At 37.2% G+C, this 22,107-nt stretch overlaps 1 protein-coding gene across 2 annotated transcripts in view; it reads right to left on the bottom strand.

Moving 5' to 3' along the window:
- Positions 1 to 5,826: 5,826 nt before the first annotated feature.
- The window catches only part of R3HDM1 (R3H domain containing 1), a 55,103-nt gene continuing 38,822 nt past the window's right edge, over positions 5,827 to 22,107 (bottom strand). For both annotated transcript variants that reach the window (XM_059820691.1, XM_059820690.1), the window contains 8 exons: positions 17,478 to 17,632; positions 16,788 to 16,936; positions 14,471 to 14,574; positions 10,407 to 10,570; positions 10,040 to 10,184; positions 8,521 to 8,603; positions 7,635 to 7,719; positions 5,827 to 6,620 (listed from right to left, as the gene is read on the bottom strand). In XM_059820691.1, the coding sequence (XP_059676674.1) occupies positions 6,253 to 6,620; positions 7,635 to 7,719; positions 8,521 to 8,603; positions 10,040 to 10,184; positions 10,407 to 10,570; positions 14,471 to 14,574; positions 16,788 to 16,936; positions 17,478 to 17,632 (1,253 nt within the window). In that variant the 3' untranslated portion in view covers positions 5,827 to 6,252. The remainder of the gene's footprint in view (positions 6,621 to 7,634; positions 7,720 to 8,520; positions 8,604 to 10,039; positions 10,185 to 10,406; positions 10,571 to 14,470; positions 14,575 to 16,787; positions 16,937 to 17,477; positions 17,633 to 22,107) is intronic.

Consider the following 22,107-nt stretch of genomic DNA (forward strand, 5'->3'; position numbering starts at 1 on the left):
TAATTTGATAGCTGAAGCATTACCCAGAATTCAGTTCCTTGGTGACTGGCTGACTTAGGCAAATTTTGTGTGTGTGTGTGTGTATATTACATCTATTACTCTTCTGGAAATGTCAGCTACTTTGTTAAGATGAACACACAAAACCAAATTCAGCAATCAGTATGGGAAACAATACAAGACAGTAATTTACATTTTAAGAGATCAATTTTACAGCACAGATCTACTTGGATTAAAAAGGAAAATATTTTTATTAGTGAATTACTTTTTTTAATTGCACTGTTGCTTCACGCTAATCAATGGTTCATTAACAAATCAAAGTATCAGTCTAAGACAAGTGAAAAGGCAACAAATTTGAGTAAACATGGAGACAAGCTCTGGTGTATTTCCTAGTATGTATAAATCAACGCGATAGACTATCATAGCACACTTCATAATGCTGTTTATTAAAGTAAGTAATTTGGAAACCATATGAAGGGCAAGGTTGTGCTGCATACCGATCTCCTTAATTAACCCTCCAACTAATGCAAAAGTTAAGATACTAGAAAGAAGCAGAGTGCCAGCGTCTCCCCTCTCAAGTTCAAACTGAGGTCCTCTGTAATTCAAGTATGATATGCAGTATTTCTGCTTTTTTTAAGCTAGCTGTCAAATAATTTTGGGAAATCAAATGTAACTGACCACATAGGGTTGAAGCTAGTCCATATTGCAGCCAGCTTCTAGCATGTCTTCCACCTCTGTTGCACCTGCGCCTGAAAAATTTCACTACTGTCAGCACGGTGTATTATCATCAATCCTTAGTCTAATTCAGATTCTCAGTTAACTGGGGCATGGGAACTGAACTAAGAATAAACCTCACTGTTAAGCATTATCCACAGCAGCACAGTTTATAATTTATACCAGCTTTAAGAGCATACAACTATCAGCAACATACAGATTTTCCTATATAGCTCTTTGGTTTACAGCACTAGTCTCATCTGACACTCAAGTTTCTCTTCAAAAGTGCAGAAACAGTTCATTTCAGTTGCACGCATCCCATATAATGACTAGGCTCATGTGTTTTACCAGTAAGACTGAAAAATGAAAAAAAGCAGCAAACACTGAAGTGTTTTGTGCCCTGGACCAAATGTTAATGCTTCTTAATCATCTCTTAAGCAAGATCCACTTTCAACCTGAAAAATTTTGACAAACAGCAAACATTGCAGAACGTCAAGTAGTTACGAGCAGGATAAAAAATAAACCTTGCCAGTAAGGGGCTGCCAAACAGTCAGGTCCAAACTCCCGCCCGACAAGCCTAAACACACAAGGCAGACATTGAACTAAAAGGAGGCTTGAACTGTGATAAGAACATAATTGCATACATTTTCAAGTTAGCCAAAAGCCAACTTCATTTACGCTGGACCTTGCATCTGAAGTTTTCAGGTGTGAAGAATGAGTTTGCTTTCAGGTTCCACAACTTGAAGAACTTAAAGGGAAGTTAACTTTCGGAATGTTTTGGAAATCAGTCCATTTTAAGGGTTCTGGTCTACAGCCGAGAAATAAGGCTTCCAAAATGAAGTCACATTGGCATTGTGCACTTTAACTTTATACTTGTTGACATCAATGGCCAAAAATACCCAAACCCAAAACATTTTAAATGTGAATAGGAGCAGGGCATTGAATACAGGCAGCACAGCAACCTTCATGAAGACTGAGCTGTAGAAACATTGAAGGGATTGAAGTAAGTCCTTTCTCAGCTGGAAATACATAAAAATTTCAGCTACAATAATTTTTCATGTCCTGTAACATAAAAGTGTTTTGATCAATTTTCTCCAAAACTTCATATAAACATTCTCTGCCTCAGTTAAATATAGGAAATTACAGCCTGCACCGGTTTTCTAGGGGAAAAAAATACGTCATGGAGCTAAAATAGGTATTTATAAAATAAGTTAGTTGCAATTTTAATTGTGACTCCCTTTCAGACATCCAAACAAGTTAGTACAAGATTCACTCAAAACAACAAACATGTCAAATGTGAAGTTTCAAGGCACAAATGAGTGTCATAGCATGAGAATATAACTATTTATTCCACCTTGAGAGGGAAATGCCTTGCATTACTAGATAGGATAAGGGGATAGAGCTATTTGAATAGCGCAAGAGAAAAAAAATGGTCTTACTGTGAAAGGCTTGTTGCGTATTGAAGTACCTTATTTGATTCATCAAGCTAAACAATTCTTGTCGTGCTTTGACAAAACTGAACTCCCATCTACGTACCACCGTCCTGTACCGCCTGGATCTTGCAACATAACGTGTGTTCTGCAGAAGGCCAGTAGGATTAGGGATGGTTGCAGGTAGAAACACCTAAGCACTAGTCTTCAGTACACCACAGTGCTAGATTTCTTTCTTTGTAGCTCTTCCACTACTTTTATTTTTATGTCATCTTCTAAGTGTCTGTGTGTGAGTGAAAGAAAAGAATTTCAGATTATAATAGGGAGTAGTCTCAGGGAGTAGTCTCAGGTCAGATGCAAGTCACCTGTTACCAATGTTTCACTTCATACCAATCCAGCCCTACTGAAACACAAGGCATGTGAGGCTGTAGTTTGGCAGCCATGTGGAGGCTGTGAGTAGATTCTCAGGCGTGCTGTTATGATCTACCCCAATCCAGCCTCATGGACATGCAGTTTTGAGTGTTCACAGAATCACAAAATCACTAAGGTTGGAAAAGACCTGTAAGATCATTAAGTCCAACCACCAACCCGACACCACCATGCCCATCATGTCCCCAAGTGCCACATCTACATGTTTTTTGAACACCTCCAGTGATGGTGACCCCACCACCTCCCTGGGCAGCCTGTTCCAATGCCTCACCACTCTCTTAGTAAAGAAATTTTTCCTAATACCCAGTCTAAACCTCCCCAGGTGCAACCTGAGGCCATTTCCTCTCATTCTAAAGCCACATACATTCCCAGAGTATGGGGCTTAAACTTGTTTTCTTAATTTTGAATTATCATTTTCACTGTAATATCACAAATAACATTGAAACTGTTCACAGTTCAGGGATGCATTTTACACAATAATATAACTGCATTATTTAAAAATTAAAATCAAGAAATAGTAGCCTTTGGTGGAATAGGTAATAGCCAGATTTGTTTAGCTTATCTGGTCATTCTTATAGTGCTTTTTCCTCATCTTTAAAAGTTAGAAGACATGTTCCCAACCGAATGAAATAAATTATATTGCAGTAATTTAATACAAGTGCCCACTTAATTCCTTTTGCCACTATTTGCTTTAAAAATTTCTTTAATGTTAAATAACAGAAAGCTCAAATACACTAGAGTACTAGAAGATCTGTTGGGAATGCTTGTTTTGGGAATGCTAGTTTTACATACGTTTATATCGTGCCATGAAGTGCATTTATTTGCTTTCTAGAACATGATGCACATCTATGGAACAAATCTAGTTCCAGGGATTTTGTACAGTCCCTAGGCTTGTGTGTTTTAAGCAAGCAAAAGGGGCAGAAGCGTAAAAACCAGGAAGGTACAAAAGGTCTTGGTTAGATGAGTTTACACCCTGTTCATTTACTAGAGACAGTATGAAATAGCAGAAAATCAGGAATGAACAAGACTGTAAAGCAGAAATATTTGAATTCTGTGACCACTGTAGACATCAGAGGCCTTTGATGCTTCCAGAGTCCTGTAAATTGTGTCTGTGTGGCTTGTTTGGCATGTGCAGATCACAAAAACGTAACTAACAGAGGAAAACATACTCAGAAGGGGTGACCTGCCAGTAGTAATTGTAGCTAAGTATTAGATTCAGGATTAGAATATAACTGGCTTATTAAATGTTCCAATTTTTTCTTCTAGGGCAGTTTGCACTCCAGTTTACAACTTGATAAGAATTATATATTTTGCTGGGCCTTGTTCCTAATCAGTACATCCCTCCCCTCCTTTTGTTTGGATTGCTTGTGTTCTCCATGCTTACCTCTCTCATTACATTTTCTTTTCTTTGGTTATTATGGGGAAGGTTTATTAAATGAATCAAGTCATGCAGCATCCTTTGGAAATGGTTAGATTTGATGTTAGATTTAGTTCTTAGGTCATTCGGAATAGATGAAGCTCTCAGCTATTGACTACTCTTCTACATCTATGAAAAATCTTATCCTGGAACATGTTAGCCACAGGAGGCAGCTGCCTGTCTGGGTTGTGACACCTGTCATTACAGACCTTTCATCTGTTAACTACTTTTACAGGATTAAAGCCATAATCTTAAACTAGCACTGGAAATTGGCAAGAGGCAGTGACAGAACCTGTGTCTTAGCTGTGTTATCTCTGCGCTATTCAGAGGAGGGGAATATTATCATCTGCATAAGATGGGGTTCTTAACGTTGGGTTTGGGTGCAGTAAACTACAGCAATCCTCCCTGAGGAGGAAGAAATATATCCCCTCATTTGAGTAGTATATTCAGTCAAGTAGTAGCATAAGAACTCGAATGCCAAGAAGTACCATCCTTTTAGAAGAGCTGACAGAGATAAGTATATTTGTCTTTTGGCTGAACATTTCCCCCTGTTCACTTTTAGTCACATCAATACTTGTTACTACAGCATTTTGCAGAATAAAGTCCCATATACCTAATCTATTAGGCTACACTATTCCCAGACAGGTCCGTTTTCTTCCAAGTACTTTGATTCATCAAATGAAGGGTTTAAGAATTGAACATGCATAGGACTGTTCTTGCCACTTTACATGTTTATGTTTGGCTGTTCAGGGATAGGATTTTTCGTATACAAGATGAAAATTAATGCTGGTTTAGTCACCTAAATTATTTACTTCTCCTCTGTGCAGTATGTTTTTAAACATACCGTTTACCTTGAGTTTCCACTTACAGAAGTTACAAACACATCTTTTACAAAGCCTTAGCCTTAAGAAGGCAACAAGTAGTTGCTTATCCACACAGCGAATCGGTCCCTAAAAATAAACGAGGAGCAGTCCCTTACTGTGTCTGATCAATTTCTCTTTTTACTTATATAGGGGAACATTTAAAATTCATGAAGGGCAGGAAAACATAAATAAACGCTTCAAGACGAGGAACAGCAATAGTGGTTCTTTGAGAAGTTCTAGTATTTGTGTTATTTTTCAGTTCTTTTCTCACATTTGAAGGGATCCAAACCATTAACGTGTTCATCCAGGTTTCAGAAGACTAGAAGTTTAAACAAGTGCACTGAAAAAGTTTGTGTTTGTAAACATTTATTTTCTTGAACTGAAAAAGGCTTGCATCAGCACACATTGTACAGCCTTGCAAATTACACAAATTGAAAAAAGTTTGTTTCATTTATGTGCAATGAATCTTTAATGTCCAGTGAGCATCTGCAAATGATGAAAACTTAAACCATTAAAAAGGTTTCCAGCACTTATCAAAACACAATTATCTTAGCGTGAAAAGGAAGAGAAAGAGATCCATACTGGTGGGAACACAATTAAAGTGCAAACATTTTGTCACCTGTGAAGATACATTTTAGTTTCTTCACACTTGCTAAAAAGAAGAAATATTAAAATGTGATTCAGTGAACATTCTTTGTAACCTATTCATATTCCCCTTTAAATAATTATTAAACTTTTTGGATCAGAAGTGAGTCCTTCAAGGGTACATGACCTACTTGTAATTTCTTTTGACATTGCTTGAATGAATCTCAATAGAAAATGACCATCTAAGGAGTTAGTTACTAAAATTATATATTTTTTTTTTCTTAAAAAAGAAAAAGAAAAACACAAGGGACAAAGAACAGGTTAACTTGAAGATCTGGGATAGTCTGCTAGAAAATGAGTGTAATTCCTTGAAAATGGTTCTCTTTTCCCCTCCACCAATCCTCAGGTTCCTGCCTTGGAATGGACAGCTGTGTGCTGGCTGTGAAAAGTGATTATAAAATACAAATCTGAATATGGATTTTTATGAACATTTGCTGTACAATAGAACTTTGGATCTGATACAAGAATTCAAAAATATAAAACAAAACTACTATAAAAGTAGGGGGCATTTCAACAGCATTCCTTGTAGAAAGCTGCCTGTCTCAAAGATGATTCCTTGCTATTGTCTGGGATTAACTCTGTATTTTTTTTCTTCATCTTGCTGGATCACTGGGTTATTTATTCTTCAGTGGCTAATGTCATATGACAAAACATCCCAGGAGTCTCTATGAAGAGAACAGAAACCCCGTAACATCAAGCCAATCAAGGAGAGGAGGACATGGACGTAGTAAAGGCTGAGTGTCCATTGATGTAAATGCTACTGAGAACTAGCCCTTTCCAGAACATGAAAGTCGTAGTGCTTCTTGCTTGTTCTCAGCCTGAACTTGTTCACTGAGGTACTGCTTTGTTTCTTCAATGCATTCTGAGCAGCTGACATTGTAGGGAACGTAGCTAGAACCGTGTACGTGGAAGCCAAGTCACTAGGTTTGGATGGCTCAGCGTTCACGCTACTATCTCCGCTGCCACAGTGACGACGGTGCTGCTGCTGCTGTGTTTGCAGACACTGCGAATCCCTTAGCCACCGAATCTTGGCACCAACTTTTAAGAGTTCTCCAAATAGTTTTTCTGCTTCCATACGAGTTATGCCTTCTGGCAGTTCAGTAATTTCTAGAACTTTTCCCACAACTGAAACAAGAAAAACATTGAACCTAAATTGGTCATTGTACTTAATGATACAACAAACACGATGGAAAATGAGTTACTTCATACTTGTATCTCCAGTTGCCTGATACCAAATACACAGGCATTCCATTTCTGGTATTCTAGAGAGCCTTTCGCTTTAACATGTAGCACTGCTTACAGTTAGAAGTGTACAAATAAAATCTGAGAATACAAACAGGGCCCTCAAAAGAGAGAGGGAAAAACAATAAAATAATCAACACCTAATTTTGCAGCAGGTTTGAGAACTCACTATAGCATCTCACTGGCTTTGCCTGTTAACTCTTCACACATCACCGTGCTAAAAAACTAGTCTGTCTTCTCTCAAAAAAATCTTCTCCAGTAAATTGTTAGAAAAAGCTGATTTATCTGTAACTTTCTGCAAACACTTGACAGTAGGTAAGAGTTGCAACAAAAATTCTTTCCAATAAAGATATGAAGATAGATGATGTCAGGTTTTATTTGGATGACATGTTTACCGAAGAGCTAATCTGTAGATCTCCTAATATGTCCCCCAAATCCATGTTCTTATTTATATTAGAAGGGAGGAAAAAAAAACCCAACCAAAAGAAAAAGCAGCACAAACTAATTTGTGGTTTATGTCTGATTTCACATTTCATGCACGTAAAAGGAAGCAGCGGCATGTATATTTAAGAATATTTAATATAACAATATACTAGAACTTATGTCCAGTATAGTGACAAAAACTTGCTTCTCCTTTTAGTACTGTCCAATCCTGATCTTCCCTGGTCTTTTCTCCAAGCCTTCAAAACTACGCTTTTCTCATTTAACCTCTCTCTTCCCCTCTCTCCAAATCAAGTCTTCCTCTCCATCCTTACGTTTGCAGTGTTTGCCGTGTCCGTTTCTGTCCAATTACTCTTCACTCTGGCCCTTTTCTCCCCTGTGCTTTTCTTGTTACGTTCCCAGCCCATCACCATAATTCATTTTTCTGGAGGATTGTGTCAATCAGCAATTCCATACCTGGTTCTCCTGCACCAAGATCTGCGGAAGCAGCCTTCTTTGCTGGTTTCTTTCCCCTGTTTCCATGTCTGTTTCCAGGTTGACACTATAAAGATTGACATAAATGATGTACTTTAACGTCAGTGCACCAGTATCTTAAATTTTTTTCTAGGTTAGCTCAGTGAAAAATGGTGCAGAGGAGTGTCTGGAAAATAACCTGCGCTACCATGGTACAGAAAAGATTTTCATGTCCAATTTTAGCCTTGGAGATTAGCAATCCTGCAGTCAGGCATATTCAATCCTTGGCTTCAGAAGAAAGGGAGGAAATGATGGTAAAAAAAATCACCTTAAGTCTTCTCGGAAGAACACCCCCCACCCCAAACCATCACATCTTCTGGCTGATCTCAGCTAGAGCTGAGCAAGGTAGAGGTAGGGGGTCTGTGTGTCTGTCCCACAAATTAAATAGATAGCAAAGCTAGAAAGTTTTGCTAACACTAACATTTTGGGTTTGTTTTTCTTGTTTTTCTTACAAGAAACAAATCCACTCTTTGTTTAGAAATACCCACATGTATTTCCTTTTTTTTTTTTTTAAATTGTTATTAAAATAAAATCCTTTTAGCAAACATTTCTTTCTGTGATTTCTGGAACTGCTGGTGAATTGCTTAAAAAAAAAATCCATAATCTACACTGTGCCTAAAGCTAAATTTCAGGAAAATGTTTCTTTTTTTTTTAATACAATGAAGAACAATGGGAAGTGTCAACATAGAATAAAACCGTTACTGGAAAGCAAGCATCTTCTACTCAATTACTTTCCTAATGCAGTAGCATATTCCCCTATTCATGGTGGTTATAATGGTAGTCCCGAGTTGTTTTTTCAGTGTTGCCAGGAGATTGTTCTCTTTAATACCTGTTGGCTTGTTACTTGTCCACGTAATAAAGATGGTGGATTGTATTGCAGGGGTTGGCCAAGCAATGGGTATCTGGCATCTCCTTAAAGAGAAAGGTAGTTAGAAGGGTTTTTCCATTACACGAAATCTTCCTCCAAGTTCCTCTTACGGTGTGTATCTTACACAGAATAACTATGCACAACATAGTGTATTTGGCCAGGCTAGCAAAATAAGATTTGGCACGACTAAATACACGTAAGTCAGACACGTACTGATCACAAGGTGAAAAGGTACAAGCTTTCTTGCATCTAAGAATTACACTAAAAGTTTTTCTTCACTGCAGTCTTATCTAAATCCTCTTATTTCAAAATGAGCTTAATAAGGCTAAAGCTCCTCTCAAGTGTACGAATTTAATAATTTTCATGGTTATATCCCTGATTGGAGCCAGGTATGTCTTCATGTTCCTGTTTGCTCCAAGGATCCACAAAGACAATGGAATAGAAGTTTTTAGTAATCACAGAAGATTAAGAAAGTTGAGAGGTATACTTTACAGCAGGCAACCTGGAATTTTTAGAACATCATCGGAATACAAAGCAATGACAAAGATCATGCAGCAGGTAAGACAGAGACAGACAAGAAAATAAGGTTTTCCTTATCAATAAGGAAGACAGAGAATTTTCTGTAAGTTTTGCTTTAAAGTAAATCTTTCTGCAAAACAGACCTGTTCATTTTGAGTTTGGGAACTATACCAGGACGTCTTTGCTCGCTGACAAAGGTTTTATCATCATTGTTTTTTTAAACATTATCAACTATCACATCTCAGTGAAGACTTCCTATTTTGTGTTTTTCTGTTAACATGGCAGCAGAGGACTGAAATTCTTCTGCAAGGCATTTTTTCTGTCTTTGGGTGGGTACTATCTGAAATACTAACTGAAGTAGCAACAGTATTGGCTAGAGACTCTAGTCCCATCATGTAGTTTTTCTACAAAGGAATGAAGAATTCTCGCTTAGGCAGTGATTTGATTCAGTGCATCATCAACTAATAAGTGAGTTTGGCAGAACACTTGTCTCAAGATCGCATTTCTATATCCTTTCCCCAGAAAGATAATATGCCCACCTAATGTATTGAGATCAGCTAGTCCCACATTATTTTATCTTTGTAGCTCTAGAATGATATCCTTTGTGACAGTGTGTGTCAAGTTCTTGATTTGTGGTTAAAACTGGAAGCTAAATTATATCAAACATTTTATGAATATTTTCAATGCTGAAACGGGGAATTTCGCATATGAGAAAGCTAGTGGGTTAAAGAAGCTCTCACAATAACAAGATCAAAAGCTTTTGAGAACATGGGGGATGGTATCAGTGCAGAGAGATAAGGTGAAATTTTACATGATGCTTGAGTGGATAATTTTGATGATCCTGCTTCAATAGCATTACTACTGAAGTGAGCCACAGTTCGTCAGAAAATCCTTATCTAACTTGTATGTTAAAACATTCAAACAGAAAACATACACACATTTTAGTTAACTGACAATATACCTTGTCCAGCGACAAAAGGTCTAGAAAACTGGGACACAATAGAAAGAGGTGTTAATGTGGGACGGATGTTCTTCATGTTTGATAGCTGAGCTGGTGCTGGTGATTGGGCCGGTGAGGTGACAGGACTACCTAGTTGAGGACTATGCTGCAACTGGAGTAGACAACAAATTAGTGTTTTAAAAAGTACCTAGCCGAACAAGCTAAACAACACCTACAGCATTCAAAGACTGAAGTAAACTTAAAATAGCTGTATTAAGTACTACCAGAGCAGATTTTTAATTCCCCACAAAGAACTTTTGAAAAAACATGCAAAGATGCCATTTATGCGAATTTTGTCATCCTGGAAAACAAAACAAAAGCCTCATACCTGCGCAGCACTGTCTAAAGTGCTAAGTTCTGTGGCCTTCTGCCCCCTTTGATGATCACAGTAATATTTGTTCTGTTTCCATTGTGGAGGTGAATGGTTCCGAGGCTGAGGATTGTTAGGTATGTTTAGCTGCATCATTACTACTCCTCCACCTGGTGGTGGTGCTACCGCTACAAGACAAGAAATTGGTAGGATACAGTTAGTTCATCATATATTTCAATGTTCATTTTAGCAGAACAGATGTGAATTAAAAAAGAAAAACAAACAACCAAATCAGGGAAATAACATCATCAATGTTTTGCTAAATAAGCTGCTGAATTCTGGAGAACTACAGCAGTATCTTCCGTGCAATTATATTCCCACTATCAGATCAATCTGCGATAGTTAACTTAGAGAGGGCTTCCCAGAACTAGAAAAGATAGTGGAACCACTGAAGCTCATTATTATTTTTGAAAGAAATAATTCTATTTAATAGTAGTTGAAAGTATTCGGCATTCACTGTAGTTACTGTCAGAGCAATGTGTTGAAGAACATGTGATACTAAGCAAAAATGTGCTTTATTTAAAAACAGCAGTTACCTAGTTAGTTTTACCTGATACACACCAATACGGACTCAAAACATTTTCTCTGATAAGATGGCAAGCTAAAGATTGATTCCAGGTCTTTCTGATGTATGAGACAAAACTCCCCTCATTTACAAGTTCCATATAGGAACGTTTTTCTGGGCCAAGACTGCAAACGGATCCCCACATCCTGTACCACTTTGCCACTGTGGGAGCTACAGAAATGCCAAAGTCGGGGGAGAACAGCTCAGCAGCCAACGCTGTTCTGTAAGGTTTCACATGGGGAGCTGTGAGGGGGGGCTGCCCGAGAGAGAAGCTGTCATCCCTCTTTGACCTGGCTTGGTCCCAGGTAATTTATATAACGTCCTGTTTACTTGTAAATGGTTGTTTGCAATTTCCTTCTCTGCTCTACCCACTGTTTACGGCATTTCTCGGAAACCATGATTAAAACACATGGTTTAAACACCATTTAATCATCCACCTTTAAAGAGGGAGTCTACAATCTTCTCAATTTACTACCTACGTCATAGCATCAGTTAGGAGCAGTCAGAGATGGATTATAAAATGCATTAATCTTTTATTTTTTTAAAATGGGCTGTTGTTTTCACAACCCTGGGCTCCACAAAAAGAAACGGACTCCTTCAAAAAGCAAACCAAACAATGTAGAAGAGTGCACTCATAATATTAAAACTGTACTAGCTTTAGTAAATATTTCAGAATACAATTTACAATATTGATATTTATAAAAATAAAGTAATATTAGCAATGTTTTCACATCTATACTTTCTTTTTAATGGCAGAAGTTCTACCCATGTGTTACAGATTGAAACGGAAGCATAAGACATCTGGCCAACTTCAGCAGAGGATATCAATTTAAGAGTCCCTGCTCTGTCCCTCTAAAAGCCACATTGTGAGTATTTCTGTTTTGTTGCACAGCAAAATAAAATACAACTTTGTTTATGGATATCTGCTACATAATCAGAATAATACACAACACAACTGTTTCCAAGTGGTAAAGCCATAAACTTATGTAATCCCTATACGTAAACCTGAGATGTACCAGACAAACATCTATATACACACTACATTTTACACAAGAAAATTGTTTTCATTTTAGTATTTTATGCATATATTTATAATTATAAATGATACTTATTTACATCTTACTTTTTAATATTAAAGCATTTTATTCTGCAGCACTCTAGCATACTCTTTTGACTTATCTCTGTTCTGTGAGAACTGAACACCCAACAAAAACGTGCTTGTCTTTCAAAACTATCTACAGTACCATTTCTAAAAAAGTGTCACAATGTGAAAATGCTATTTAAACTGCAAAAGAAACTTTGTACATCCAGACAAACTTCTACCACTTCTAGTTCCACAGCATTTCAGTAAATGAAAATAAATGGAATTCTTTTCCTAAACAAGCATCCTGACGAAATGAAGTATCCTAGAACACACAAGTCAGTTTGCAGATGCTTTATCACCTGTCAAAACCCATGAGAAGGGAAACCCAGAAGAAATCCTTGAAAGGCTTCCCAGATTTGCAGTCTGGTCCTCTGTAACTTTTTCAAATTAAAAGAAACACAACTCTGCTGCTTGTCTGCCTGTGTCCTCATTGTCCTTACTTCAGCAGCCTTGATTCATCATTTCAGTATCACTTACTGAAAAGCATGCTTTTCTTTATTCTCTCAAAATTTGTTCTCTCTGTGTCATAGCAGGCTTCCCCCTCCCCCAAACTTGTTTAAATCACAGTTTAACAGGTTTGAACCAGGCCTTCAAAACTACATAAAACCAGCACTTCCAGGATACATTAGGAGGTAGAAGAACAAACCAGTGCGAGACCAATTTTAGACATCCTGAAATGACAGTCTTCCGGAATGAAAGCCTAACAAACTTGAAGCAAAACGGAAACAAAACCAAACCTGCCCATGAACTATAATACACTGCTAATCCAGCTATCTTGCCACTTAACTGCATGTTATCTATTTACTAATAAACAGGCTCTAAAAATACCTTAAAAGACAAATGTTTGTAAGAACCACATCTGTAGTGGAATCTAGGTCAATGACCTAGGGTTTTTTAATGTATTGCTTGCTTGCAAAATACTGAGATAGCAGTATTTGAGATTAGAGGTTTGGTTGGCCAAAAAGGGGTAATGTATCACATTCCCTATCAGTAAAATACAAGACAGTGCCACTACGATCACAGGATTGTTCTATAACCTCCTGTTTGGAGGCTAACCCTAGCGCTTTTAATTTCCTGACCAGTTCATCAATTTTAGGGTTGGAAATTTGGAGTTTTTAAGTGTGTGGGTATTAATATTTATAAATATTTCATGGATATGACAAGATCTATGTCACCACTGTTTTCACATGCCATTGAGGCTGCTATTTATACACCTTCTAAAAATTACCCAGATATTTTGTAGATCAAAACATTCCGAACCTGATTTAAGCGCTTCTGCTAAGGGAAACTTATCTGCTGAAGGCTGCCTCCAGGCTGCCCCCCCCGAAGTTGGCTATTGTTTCACTTAAGTTCCAAGCTGTCATTTTAAAAGTTAAAATCATAGCAATTCAGATGAAGAATTACGAAAAAAGCATTTGCAGAGATGGCACTCAAGTTGCAGTTGTTGTAGCAGTTAGCCATGAAATCAATCTGGTAATTTACAACAGATTTCTAGACAGAATGGCTTAGATGAAAATCCCAATAAAATATACCTTTTATTGGCTGTATGATGGAAAGACCAGTGGGCGAACTTTTACATGATGAGGGTGGAGACACTATGCTGTAGTGCACAATGGAAGCAGCCTGTTGCGGCTTTGACTTTGATGAAGGTGGCAATAATGTAGGAGGTGATGGCTTCTGACTTGAATGGTTGCTATAAACTATGAAAGTAAAAGCAGTAAATAAGGCTACCATAAAAACAAAAACAAAACACCCCACACAGATTAGGAGTATTTCATTTAGCTTTTCAGCAGGTCAAAAAGCTACCTCTCCTCTCTATCCAAACCCAGAATGCTTAGTTTTCACCCCCTTCTCAGGAACTCTGAAGACAATCGCTACTCCTACTCCATTAAGTGAAATCTAGAATGCTTCTTGAGTAGAAGAGCCAAGTATACTGCTTCCAAAATGTACCTTGCTCTTGTTCTATCAAACAAAACCCAAATCTCACATTTTTCAGACCCATGTAGCTATTGAGGAAAAGATGAAAGTAATTCTGCCAAGAACGTAGTCCCCATGCCTGTCTCAACTCACAAGCAAACATCATAATGCCTTGCATGTCATGTTACTGAATTGTAAGAAAGTAACTTGAGAGCTTTCGGTGATAAATTGAGATGTCAAGTTAATCTGCCCTCAATATAACTTCAAAAATGGAACACAGAAGGAAATACAGTAGTTAATTCTAAAGCAAACCCTTAAGAGCAAACATGTAATCACCCAGCACAATAATAGCTAGACATTTTTGAAGTCTTTCAATAAAAACTTTATTCCCCCAACCTGCACACTGCTGTCCTTGAAGCTGCTGCGAGTTGCATGGTGATGATGTTCTAGGAAACTGTATCTGCTCTGATCCAGGAGGCTGCAAATATCCTACCGATGAACTGTAATAATAATAATAAAGAACATGACTAACAGGCATTTATGCTACACTCGTTTATTTAATCATGACTGCTGCATTTGCTGTCTACATGTACTGCAAATCACTGAGATTTTGTTAATTTTAAAGTCAATAATATTCCCACCTGCCCCCAAATCTACTCATTCTTCAGAAGTCTGAAGTTTCACATCTCTTCCTTGGCAAAAACTTACACCCTGCATACATTAAGAAGCTGTACTAATTCACCTATTTTGATACACTATTTTTGTGTCAATAGTGCTGTATCGGTATAAAGACGTGTAGAATAAGAATAAAAAGACAATTTGGTGTCTTGCCCAATTAACCAGTGTTAGGTCTCAGTTAAACAACCACCACAGAACCTGCCGTGAGGATTTCAGATGTACTACCTCAGCTGGAGGCTGGCCCCGTGCAGCTGAGCCAGCTCATTCAGCACAGCAAACGAGCACACCTCTGCTTCAGTGTCAAGTAACACAGCTTAAAGAGGTGATGCCTTTCCATAGCTTACCAAATAGGGTGTGGGAAAAGGAAGATGATGCAAAGAGATTAGAAAACCCAACTTTCATTTGTTTGTAGTATGTAGGAGAAGGATAACTTCAGAAGTTTATTTATGCCAGTTATTTTTCAGGGCATTCAGGGGAAAAACAGGTAAGTGACACAGGCAAATTCTATCATACCACTAACTGATCATACTGCCAGAGCCAGAACATCAGGTTGGTGGACCATAATCAGAATGGTGCCTGTAGAATCCTGTACTTCATTTCTGTACTAACAGATAAAGTAAACATTCTGAGGGAATGAGAAAAAAATATTTTATTACTTCAAATTATGGGAACAAAGTAAATGTAATCCTGTTGGACTTTTTACCTATGTTGTCACAAGAAGTTTGTTCCATCCTTTGTCCCACAGTTCAATTATATAATTTTAATTTAAAGATTCCCTTCCATTAAAGCAGACAAAACTCAGTGAAAACTAAAATAGATGGTTTTATATCTGCATGGGATGTGTGCTCTCACACAGCTTCTCATCTGTCTACTGATTATAGTTTTCGATAGTGACCTGTAGGTTTGAGACTGTTCAGTTCCTGCAGAACAGTATTCTGCGTTCCTTGTCAAAGTGCTGCAACAGAACTATTTTGATAAAGGCAAGATGCTGTCACTAGCTGCTAGTCTGCTCTGAATTCCAAACAAATGTTGCCCTGTTCAAAAGAGAGGGACATTCTGAACGATGCAAAAGATCAAGCAACAAAATTTACTTCAAAAAGAGTCAAATATAACTACAGAAGAAAAGGATACAAAGAACCTTCAGATACAAAGAACAAGAAATTCACATTTAAGTAGAAGAAGCCATACAGCGATGACACAAATACTATTTAAGTCTCTGCACTCACAAAAAGATAAAGCAAGCTTCATACTGTTGCTGCTTGTTTAAAAGCTGCAAGCAAGGTATTTTTAAATGATGCACATTTGTAAGTTCAAAAAATTAGAGAAAGAAAAGCTTGTAACAAGCATTAATCCTAATGAATTCTTTTAGCTATCTGCCTATCTGTTCTCTTACAAATACTCAAATTGTGTTGGGGACGCACAGGGAGATCTGTACATGTAGACCAATTTGCTGTTACCAAGGTAGGTAAAAAAGTTATTTATCAAACAAAACCCAAGCACAGGAAAAAGTTCCTATACTTGTTTCACGGCCAGCTTTGTGCCAGCAGGCCTCGCTGACTGCACGGACAAAGTAAGCTAAGCTTCTTCCAGACAAAGCTCCAAAAAAGGCAGTCAGTCAGTCTTCTGGGATTCAAATCCTCTTTTCTCTACACCTGGAAGTAGTATCTTTGACAAAACCAGTGAATATGGTTAGTCATCTTAAATGTTACTGCAAAAAGGCATTGCTACTGAACACACTGGTGTTTCATGTATACAAAAAGGAACGCAGAAAACTTAAGACATGGAACTGTAGTATTCATGTATTGCTGAAAGTGATATGGAAACAATGTTTTCCAGTCTAACAAGTATGCCCCAATTAAAGCAGTACTGGTTGTTTTAATTAATTGCATAAGAGAAAAAGAAATAGATAATAGTGTCTGTTAAGTCTGCCTTTAAAATACATTTTAATATATGCAATACTAGAGCAGATCCTGTCAGTTATTACAAGGCAATTAAGCCTAGTTGCTGAGAAATCAAGTAACTGAGTTAAACTCACCTTAAATTATTCTGTTGAGCTGATGGAATGACACTGTAGTAAACTGGCATTCCTGTTGTGGGCAATCCTTGATTTGACTGACTGGGAATTATAACAGGCTGTTGATATGTCTGCTGGGGCACTGCTTGGGAACCTTGAGGCACTGAAACCTAAAATTGAGAACACATTAAGATTTTCTTCTGCAGACAATGTTTCTTTCTGCCTCTTGACCATCATCTAGCTTATGTAAGAATTTTTTAAAAAACCCAGAAACTGAAAGATCTGATGGAGTTCTCTAAATCCAGAAGACTAGTGATAACAGTAGTTGAAATAATAGTGCTTTATTAAAAAACCTTTTTATCTTTTTCCACAAAAATGGAAGTGTTGGCTCTAAGCGACTCCATCAATTAACAAAAGAAATTTTCTCTACAATAGAATGCGGGTGGTGGGGAGGGAAATCTGAGCTCTTTCTTCCCCATTTGAAATCAGCACTTGGCTTTCAACAGAACTAGAACTTGTACACTTGTGATAGATTTTCTTCTCACATGGTTTGCGGATTTTTTTGTTTGTTTGCTTTCTGTCCCTAAAATCATCTTTGACACCTGCTTGCAGCTTTCTACCATTTACAAAGCAATGCACTTAAATAAAAAAAAAATAATATCACTCAAACACACAGAAGAGTGATTGGAAAGTTATGAATAAATTACCCACCTGATAAGATGGCACTGAAGGATATGGAACAATCACACCTTGAATTTGATTCCCAACGTTGTTGTGTTGGCCACTGACTAGATTTTGATTCTGAGACTGCTGAACTCCAACTAAACCCTGGTAGTTTTGCTGCTGGTTAGGCAAAACCTGGTAACCTGAAATGATACATTTAAATCTTATTTTGAAATAATGAACACAATTTATACACAGTTGCCTATGTGAAAATGTATGTGTAGCATTTTCCAATGGCTTTTTAGATCTGGCAACTTCGTAAGAGAGTTGAACTTATCATGCATATAAGAAGCAGCCAACATTAAAATTAACAGATTTATTCATTTGGATCCAGCATGAAATACTATACATATTATCTGCAATGCTGCTCTCACATGCTTGCAATATTTATTTACGCTCTAGTGAATTACATGCATTAACACCTTGATTTGATAGGTGAAAGCTGAAAGCATTTGAACAAAGCATGCTAGATAATATCAAAACCAATTAATTGTCTGTTATTATGAACAAGGCCATTCTAGGTACTTCAGTTTTGAAATTCTAGTTACGCTAAATTCTACTAGTGCCTCAGGAATCCTAGGGATGAGAGCATCTTGACTATGATCCAAAACTGAATCACACTTCAAGAAAATTTCTGTAAGGCATGTGTGCCAGTCTTTTTAACAAGGGCAAGTTCTACTAAAATCTGTAATGTTAAAACCAACTGGGAACTGAGAAGAATCTTCCAGGTAAAAGCCAGGTAAAAGCCATATTCATATACAGTGGAAGACATTTTATATTCAAAGCTACCTTGGGGGAAAAGAAAGATGTTCATATTCGCCCCTCTACAACAATTTATTATTGCTTAAACTGGTATCCTCCGCTATCTTTCAAAAATGGCCTAAAAAAACCCAAAAAACCCACCCAAGCATGAGTGCCAAACAGAAAATCTGTGCATTTATTAGGTCCGACCTTAACTCACTTTTTTTTAAAAGCATATAGTAGGTATCTGCTACCATGATCGAAACACATGCAGAACATACAAAGTTCTTTTTGTCATATTCTGTTATACAGGTATGTGCTACTTACCACATCAGCAAAACCCCATAACTGTCAGTGTTTCTGAGACAAAGCCAGTTATCGCTCCAGAATAACAAAACTGGGCTTGTCAAAATGCACTGACGGCAAGAAGAGTCTGTGTTTGACTTGGACACATTCACATTCTACTGACCTTGACATTCCCCGTGCTCCCTACCTTGGTATGGAACTATAATAAAGCAAATACAGCTGCAAAAAGTCACTTGGATATTTTTTTAAACTGTGTTTAAAAAATTGCATGGTCTATTTTTTAAACTGTGTTTAAAAAATTGCATGGTCTATTTTGAAAATAGTCAGTCAACACAAAACACAAATTTGAACTGTGCACAAAAATCCATTTCATATCTGTAATAAACAAAATGCTTAAACGTACTTGGTTACGAAATGATCTATGGCACCTAAAAAGCAGCAGAATGCGAAGCTGCAGCATATGACAGATCCAATCAATACATCTGCAATCTAAACCTCTCATTTCCCAGAAACTGCAATGTAGCTGTGAATATTTTTCAGCTTTTTCTGGCACTTCCAGAGACAGAGACATAATCAATTTTGCAAGCAGAGAGAACTGGAACAATATAAATTGACTGCCAAGAAGGTTCCCCACAGCGTTCCAAAGAATGCTCTATTTTTAGCTTCACAATTTCACCTCTGCATAGAGAGTGGTCTGACAGAAATGCAGCACTCAGCAGAAAACCCACACCTGCCAGAGCAGATTGTCTCATTACACAGAAATACTCTGAAACAGTAGATAAAAAAAAAAAGCATGTTTCTTAATATTTACATAATGAAAAAGAAATCACTCTTAATATAAGAAAAAGTTAACTTACAGAATATAGAAGTACATTTTTCCAAATAACACATTAAGACTGAGAAACAGCCTTTATTCAAGAACAGAAAAGTACAATCACTTGGTTAAGAAGCTATGAGTATAGCTTGATTACAACTACTACAACTACAGCTATTATTACAACTGTAATTTATCACTGGCCGTTGTGAAGCAGAAGCTAGCTGAACTTCCGCTGATGTTCCTACAGCAACTGTAGTTCAGATAAGATTTCTAATGAACCTGTAGTTAGGTCTCATGGTAACTGGGCCCTTGTTATCAGGGCAATTGGAAAAGCCCATTTTCTTAAAGAGAGATTTCTTATCTCAACATCTTTAGGGCAACCAAAGTATTTTTATTAAAAGTGAACCCCCCCAAATATTTCATCTGAAACCCCTTTAAAAAGGAAGCCAGGAAGCAGCTGAAAAAGAGACCGGTTCACTGTGAGAAATGTAAACCTCTCAGACAGTGTTACGGCCCCGAATCCAACAGCTCATAAACAAAAGTCAGGCCACTCCATGATATTAAACCAAAAGCAGCTTCAGTTGCCATGCTCTCAGAAGCTGTCATCTTTTATCTAAATTTGTGTTTGGAAAGTTATTTCATAGTTAGTAACCACTTTAAGATGAATGAAACCTACAGCTTTTATGTAATACAGGATGTTAATTCTCATTTTTGACCAGACACATTGCTATACCAGCCAAGTAACATGCTGCCTTTTGTCTCAAAACCAGCTGTCACTAATAAGCATCAGCCATTTTGGATGTAGCTTTGTGTCAGCTTAATACAAATACTGAAGGTTTAATATAAATCTACAAGAGAGATAATTTCAAAATACACCATCTCATAAGCAGTTTACAGGACAGAAAACATGACATGGAACCTTCTATCTCTAGAGTGCTGGATTCAAATTTGCCTATAAAGCAGTAAATGAGAGCTAGCAGTGGCTAGGTAGCAATTCGGAGATTTTGAGTTAAACACTAATTATGCCGTTGCTAGTAAAATACTTCTCTCTACCATTACTGCTAGTAAACACTAAGTAAGCAAACAGGATTGAATGGAATTATTGGCTGGACCACCCCTTCATTACTTGAACATGATCTCGATGTCAGAGTTACAGGTACAAGGTACATTATCAAAGTAGTACAGTAGCTGTCAGCAGAGCTTTCTTATTTTATTTCTTCTAGGACACAGAGAGCGATTTTAGCTGCTGACGCTTTTCACCCTGTCCACATTACAGGCAGTGAAATTCAGTTAAAACGTAAAGAGCTAAAAACTTACAAGAAAGAAAACTTACTTACCTAATAGCAACTGATTCCTCCCTTTGCATCTTGGTGCTGATGCACCATCACCCCATGCTTTCAAATTCAGATTGTTTTGTTTAGCTACATGTATACACTAGGCTTTCCCCGATTTAGAGAGTTTGTGTGCTATTCACATAGGATGTCCCCATAAATGGGGAAGTAACCCCAGCAGAGTCTCAGACTATTTGCTATTAAATAGTCTAGGTATTAAAAATTCTGAGGAAGGCAGGCAGGTTGTGTAATACAATTGGATAACACATCTTTAACACCAGTGGATAAAACAAGTTGCAAAAAAGACTGATTTGTTTTCCTTTGAAAAAAATGCCAATATACTTTCACTTCTGAAGAGTGAAACATGGTGATCTATTTTGCAGTAAGCAGGTACTAACAGTATTTTAAAACGATCTGACAACCCTACCATAAGTGGGCATCACGTCTTGATGATTCTGCAATGAAGTAATCCCGTGTAAATTTGTGAACTGAACCCTGAATAACAACTTCAAGTGTTGCTGCTATTGGAGCACTTCCTAGAAGAACTGCGGAAGAGGGAGCCATCCCTCTTACAGGCTACTTCATAGAACAGCTATAAAGAAATCCAGTTAATATTTGTAAAAGCTGATCTTTCATCCTATTTGTGTAGAGCAACACAATAGTTGGGGGCGGGGGGAGGAATTAAAAAAATCCTTCTTCCTGAAGGAAACTCAAAAGGACACTAAGTCTAACATATTCAACTAAGACATGGTACAACAGACTGATTTTTTTAAGGATCTCTGCCTGCAAACATCACTAGTTACTTCTGAAGGTTTTGACTGGGAGTCAAGATACTATTCAGAAGTAAATTTGTTTCAGGAATCCAAATCTTATTGAAGAAATCATAACAATATTTTAAAGTACAGATCATCAGAATAATGGTAGCTACAGTTACAATTTCTAAGGAAAAGACGACAATAGGAGAGAGACAGAAATACAGCTTGGTAACATTCATAGAAAGGTAACTCAGAAACAGTTGAAAAGTCTTTACTGAAAATAGGAGGAGCAGAAAACTAATTCTAACCACTTAAGCCTCACTATATATTCTATTCAATACCCAGATACCTTTAATCATAGGACAGAAAGACAAATTAAAACAGTATCACCAGTATTTTCTGCATAGCACTCTTTTCATGCTGCAGTATCTAAAATTAGTACCTTTTGTCTAGAACTTTCAGTTAAGGTACATCTCTTCAATGTTAGATCATTAAAGGTACTAATTCATCTTACTTTGCAAGTTACTAAGTTACAAGATTTTAAAATTATTCAGTTCTAAACTTAAAAAAATAAATTATCCTACATTTAAAGTTATAGCATGAGCCACTCATAGTAGTGGCTCAAATCTCAAGTTTCATGAACAACTGACTCAAATTTTTCCACCTGA

This window comes from Gavia stellata, chromosome 8 (assembly GCF_030936135.1).
Source record: "Gavia stellata isolate bGavSte3 chromosome 8, bGavSte3.hap2, whole genome shotgun sequence".
Lineage (NCBI taxonomy): Eukaryota > Metazoa > Chordata > Aves > Gaviiformes > Gaviidae > Gavia > Gavia stellata.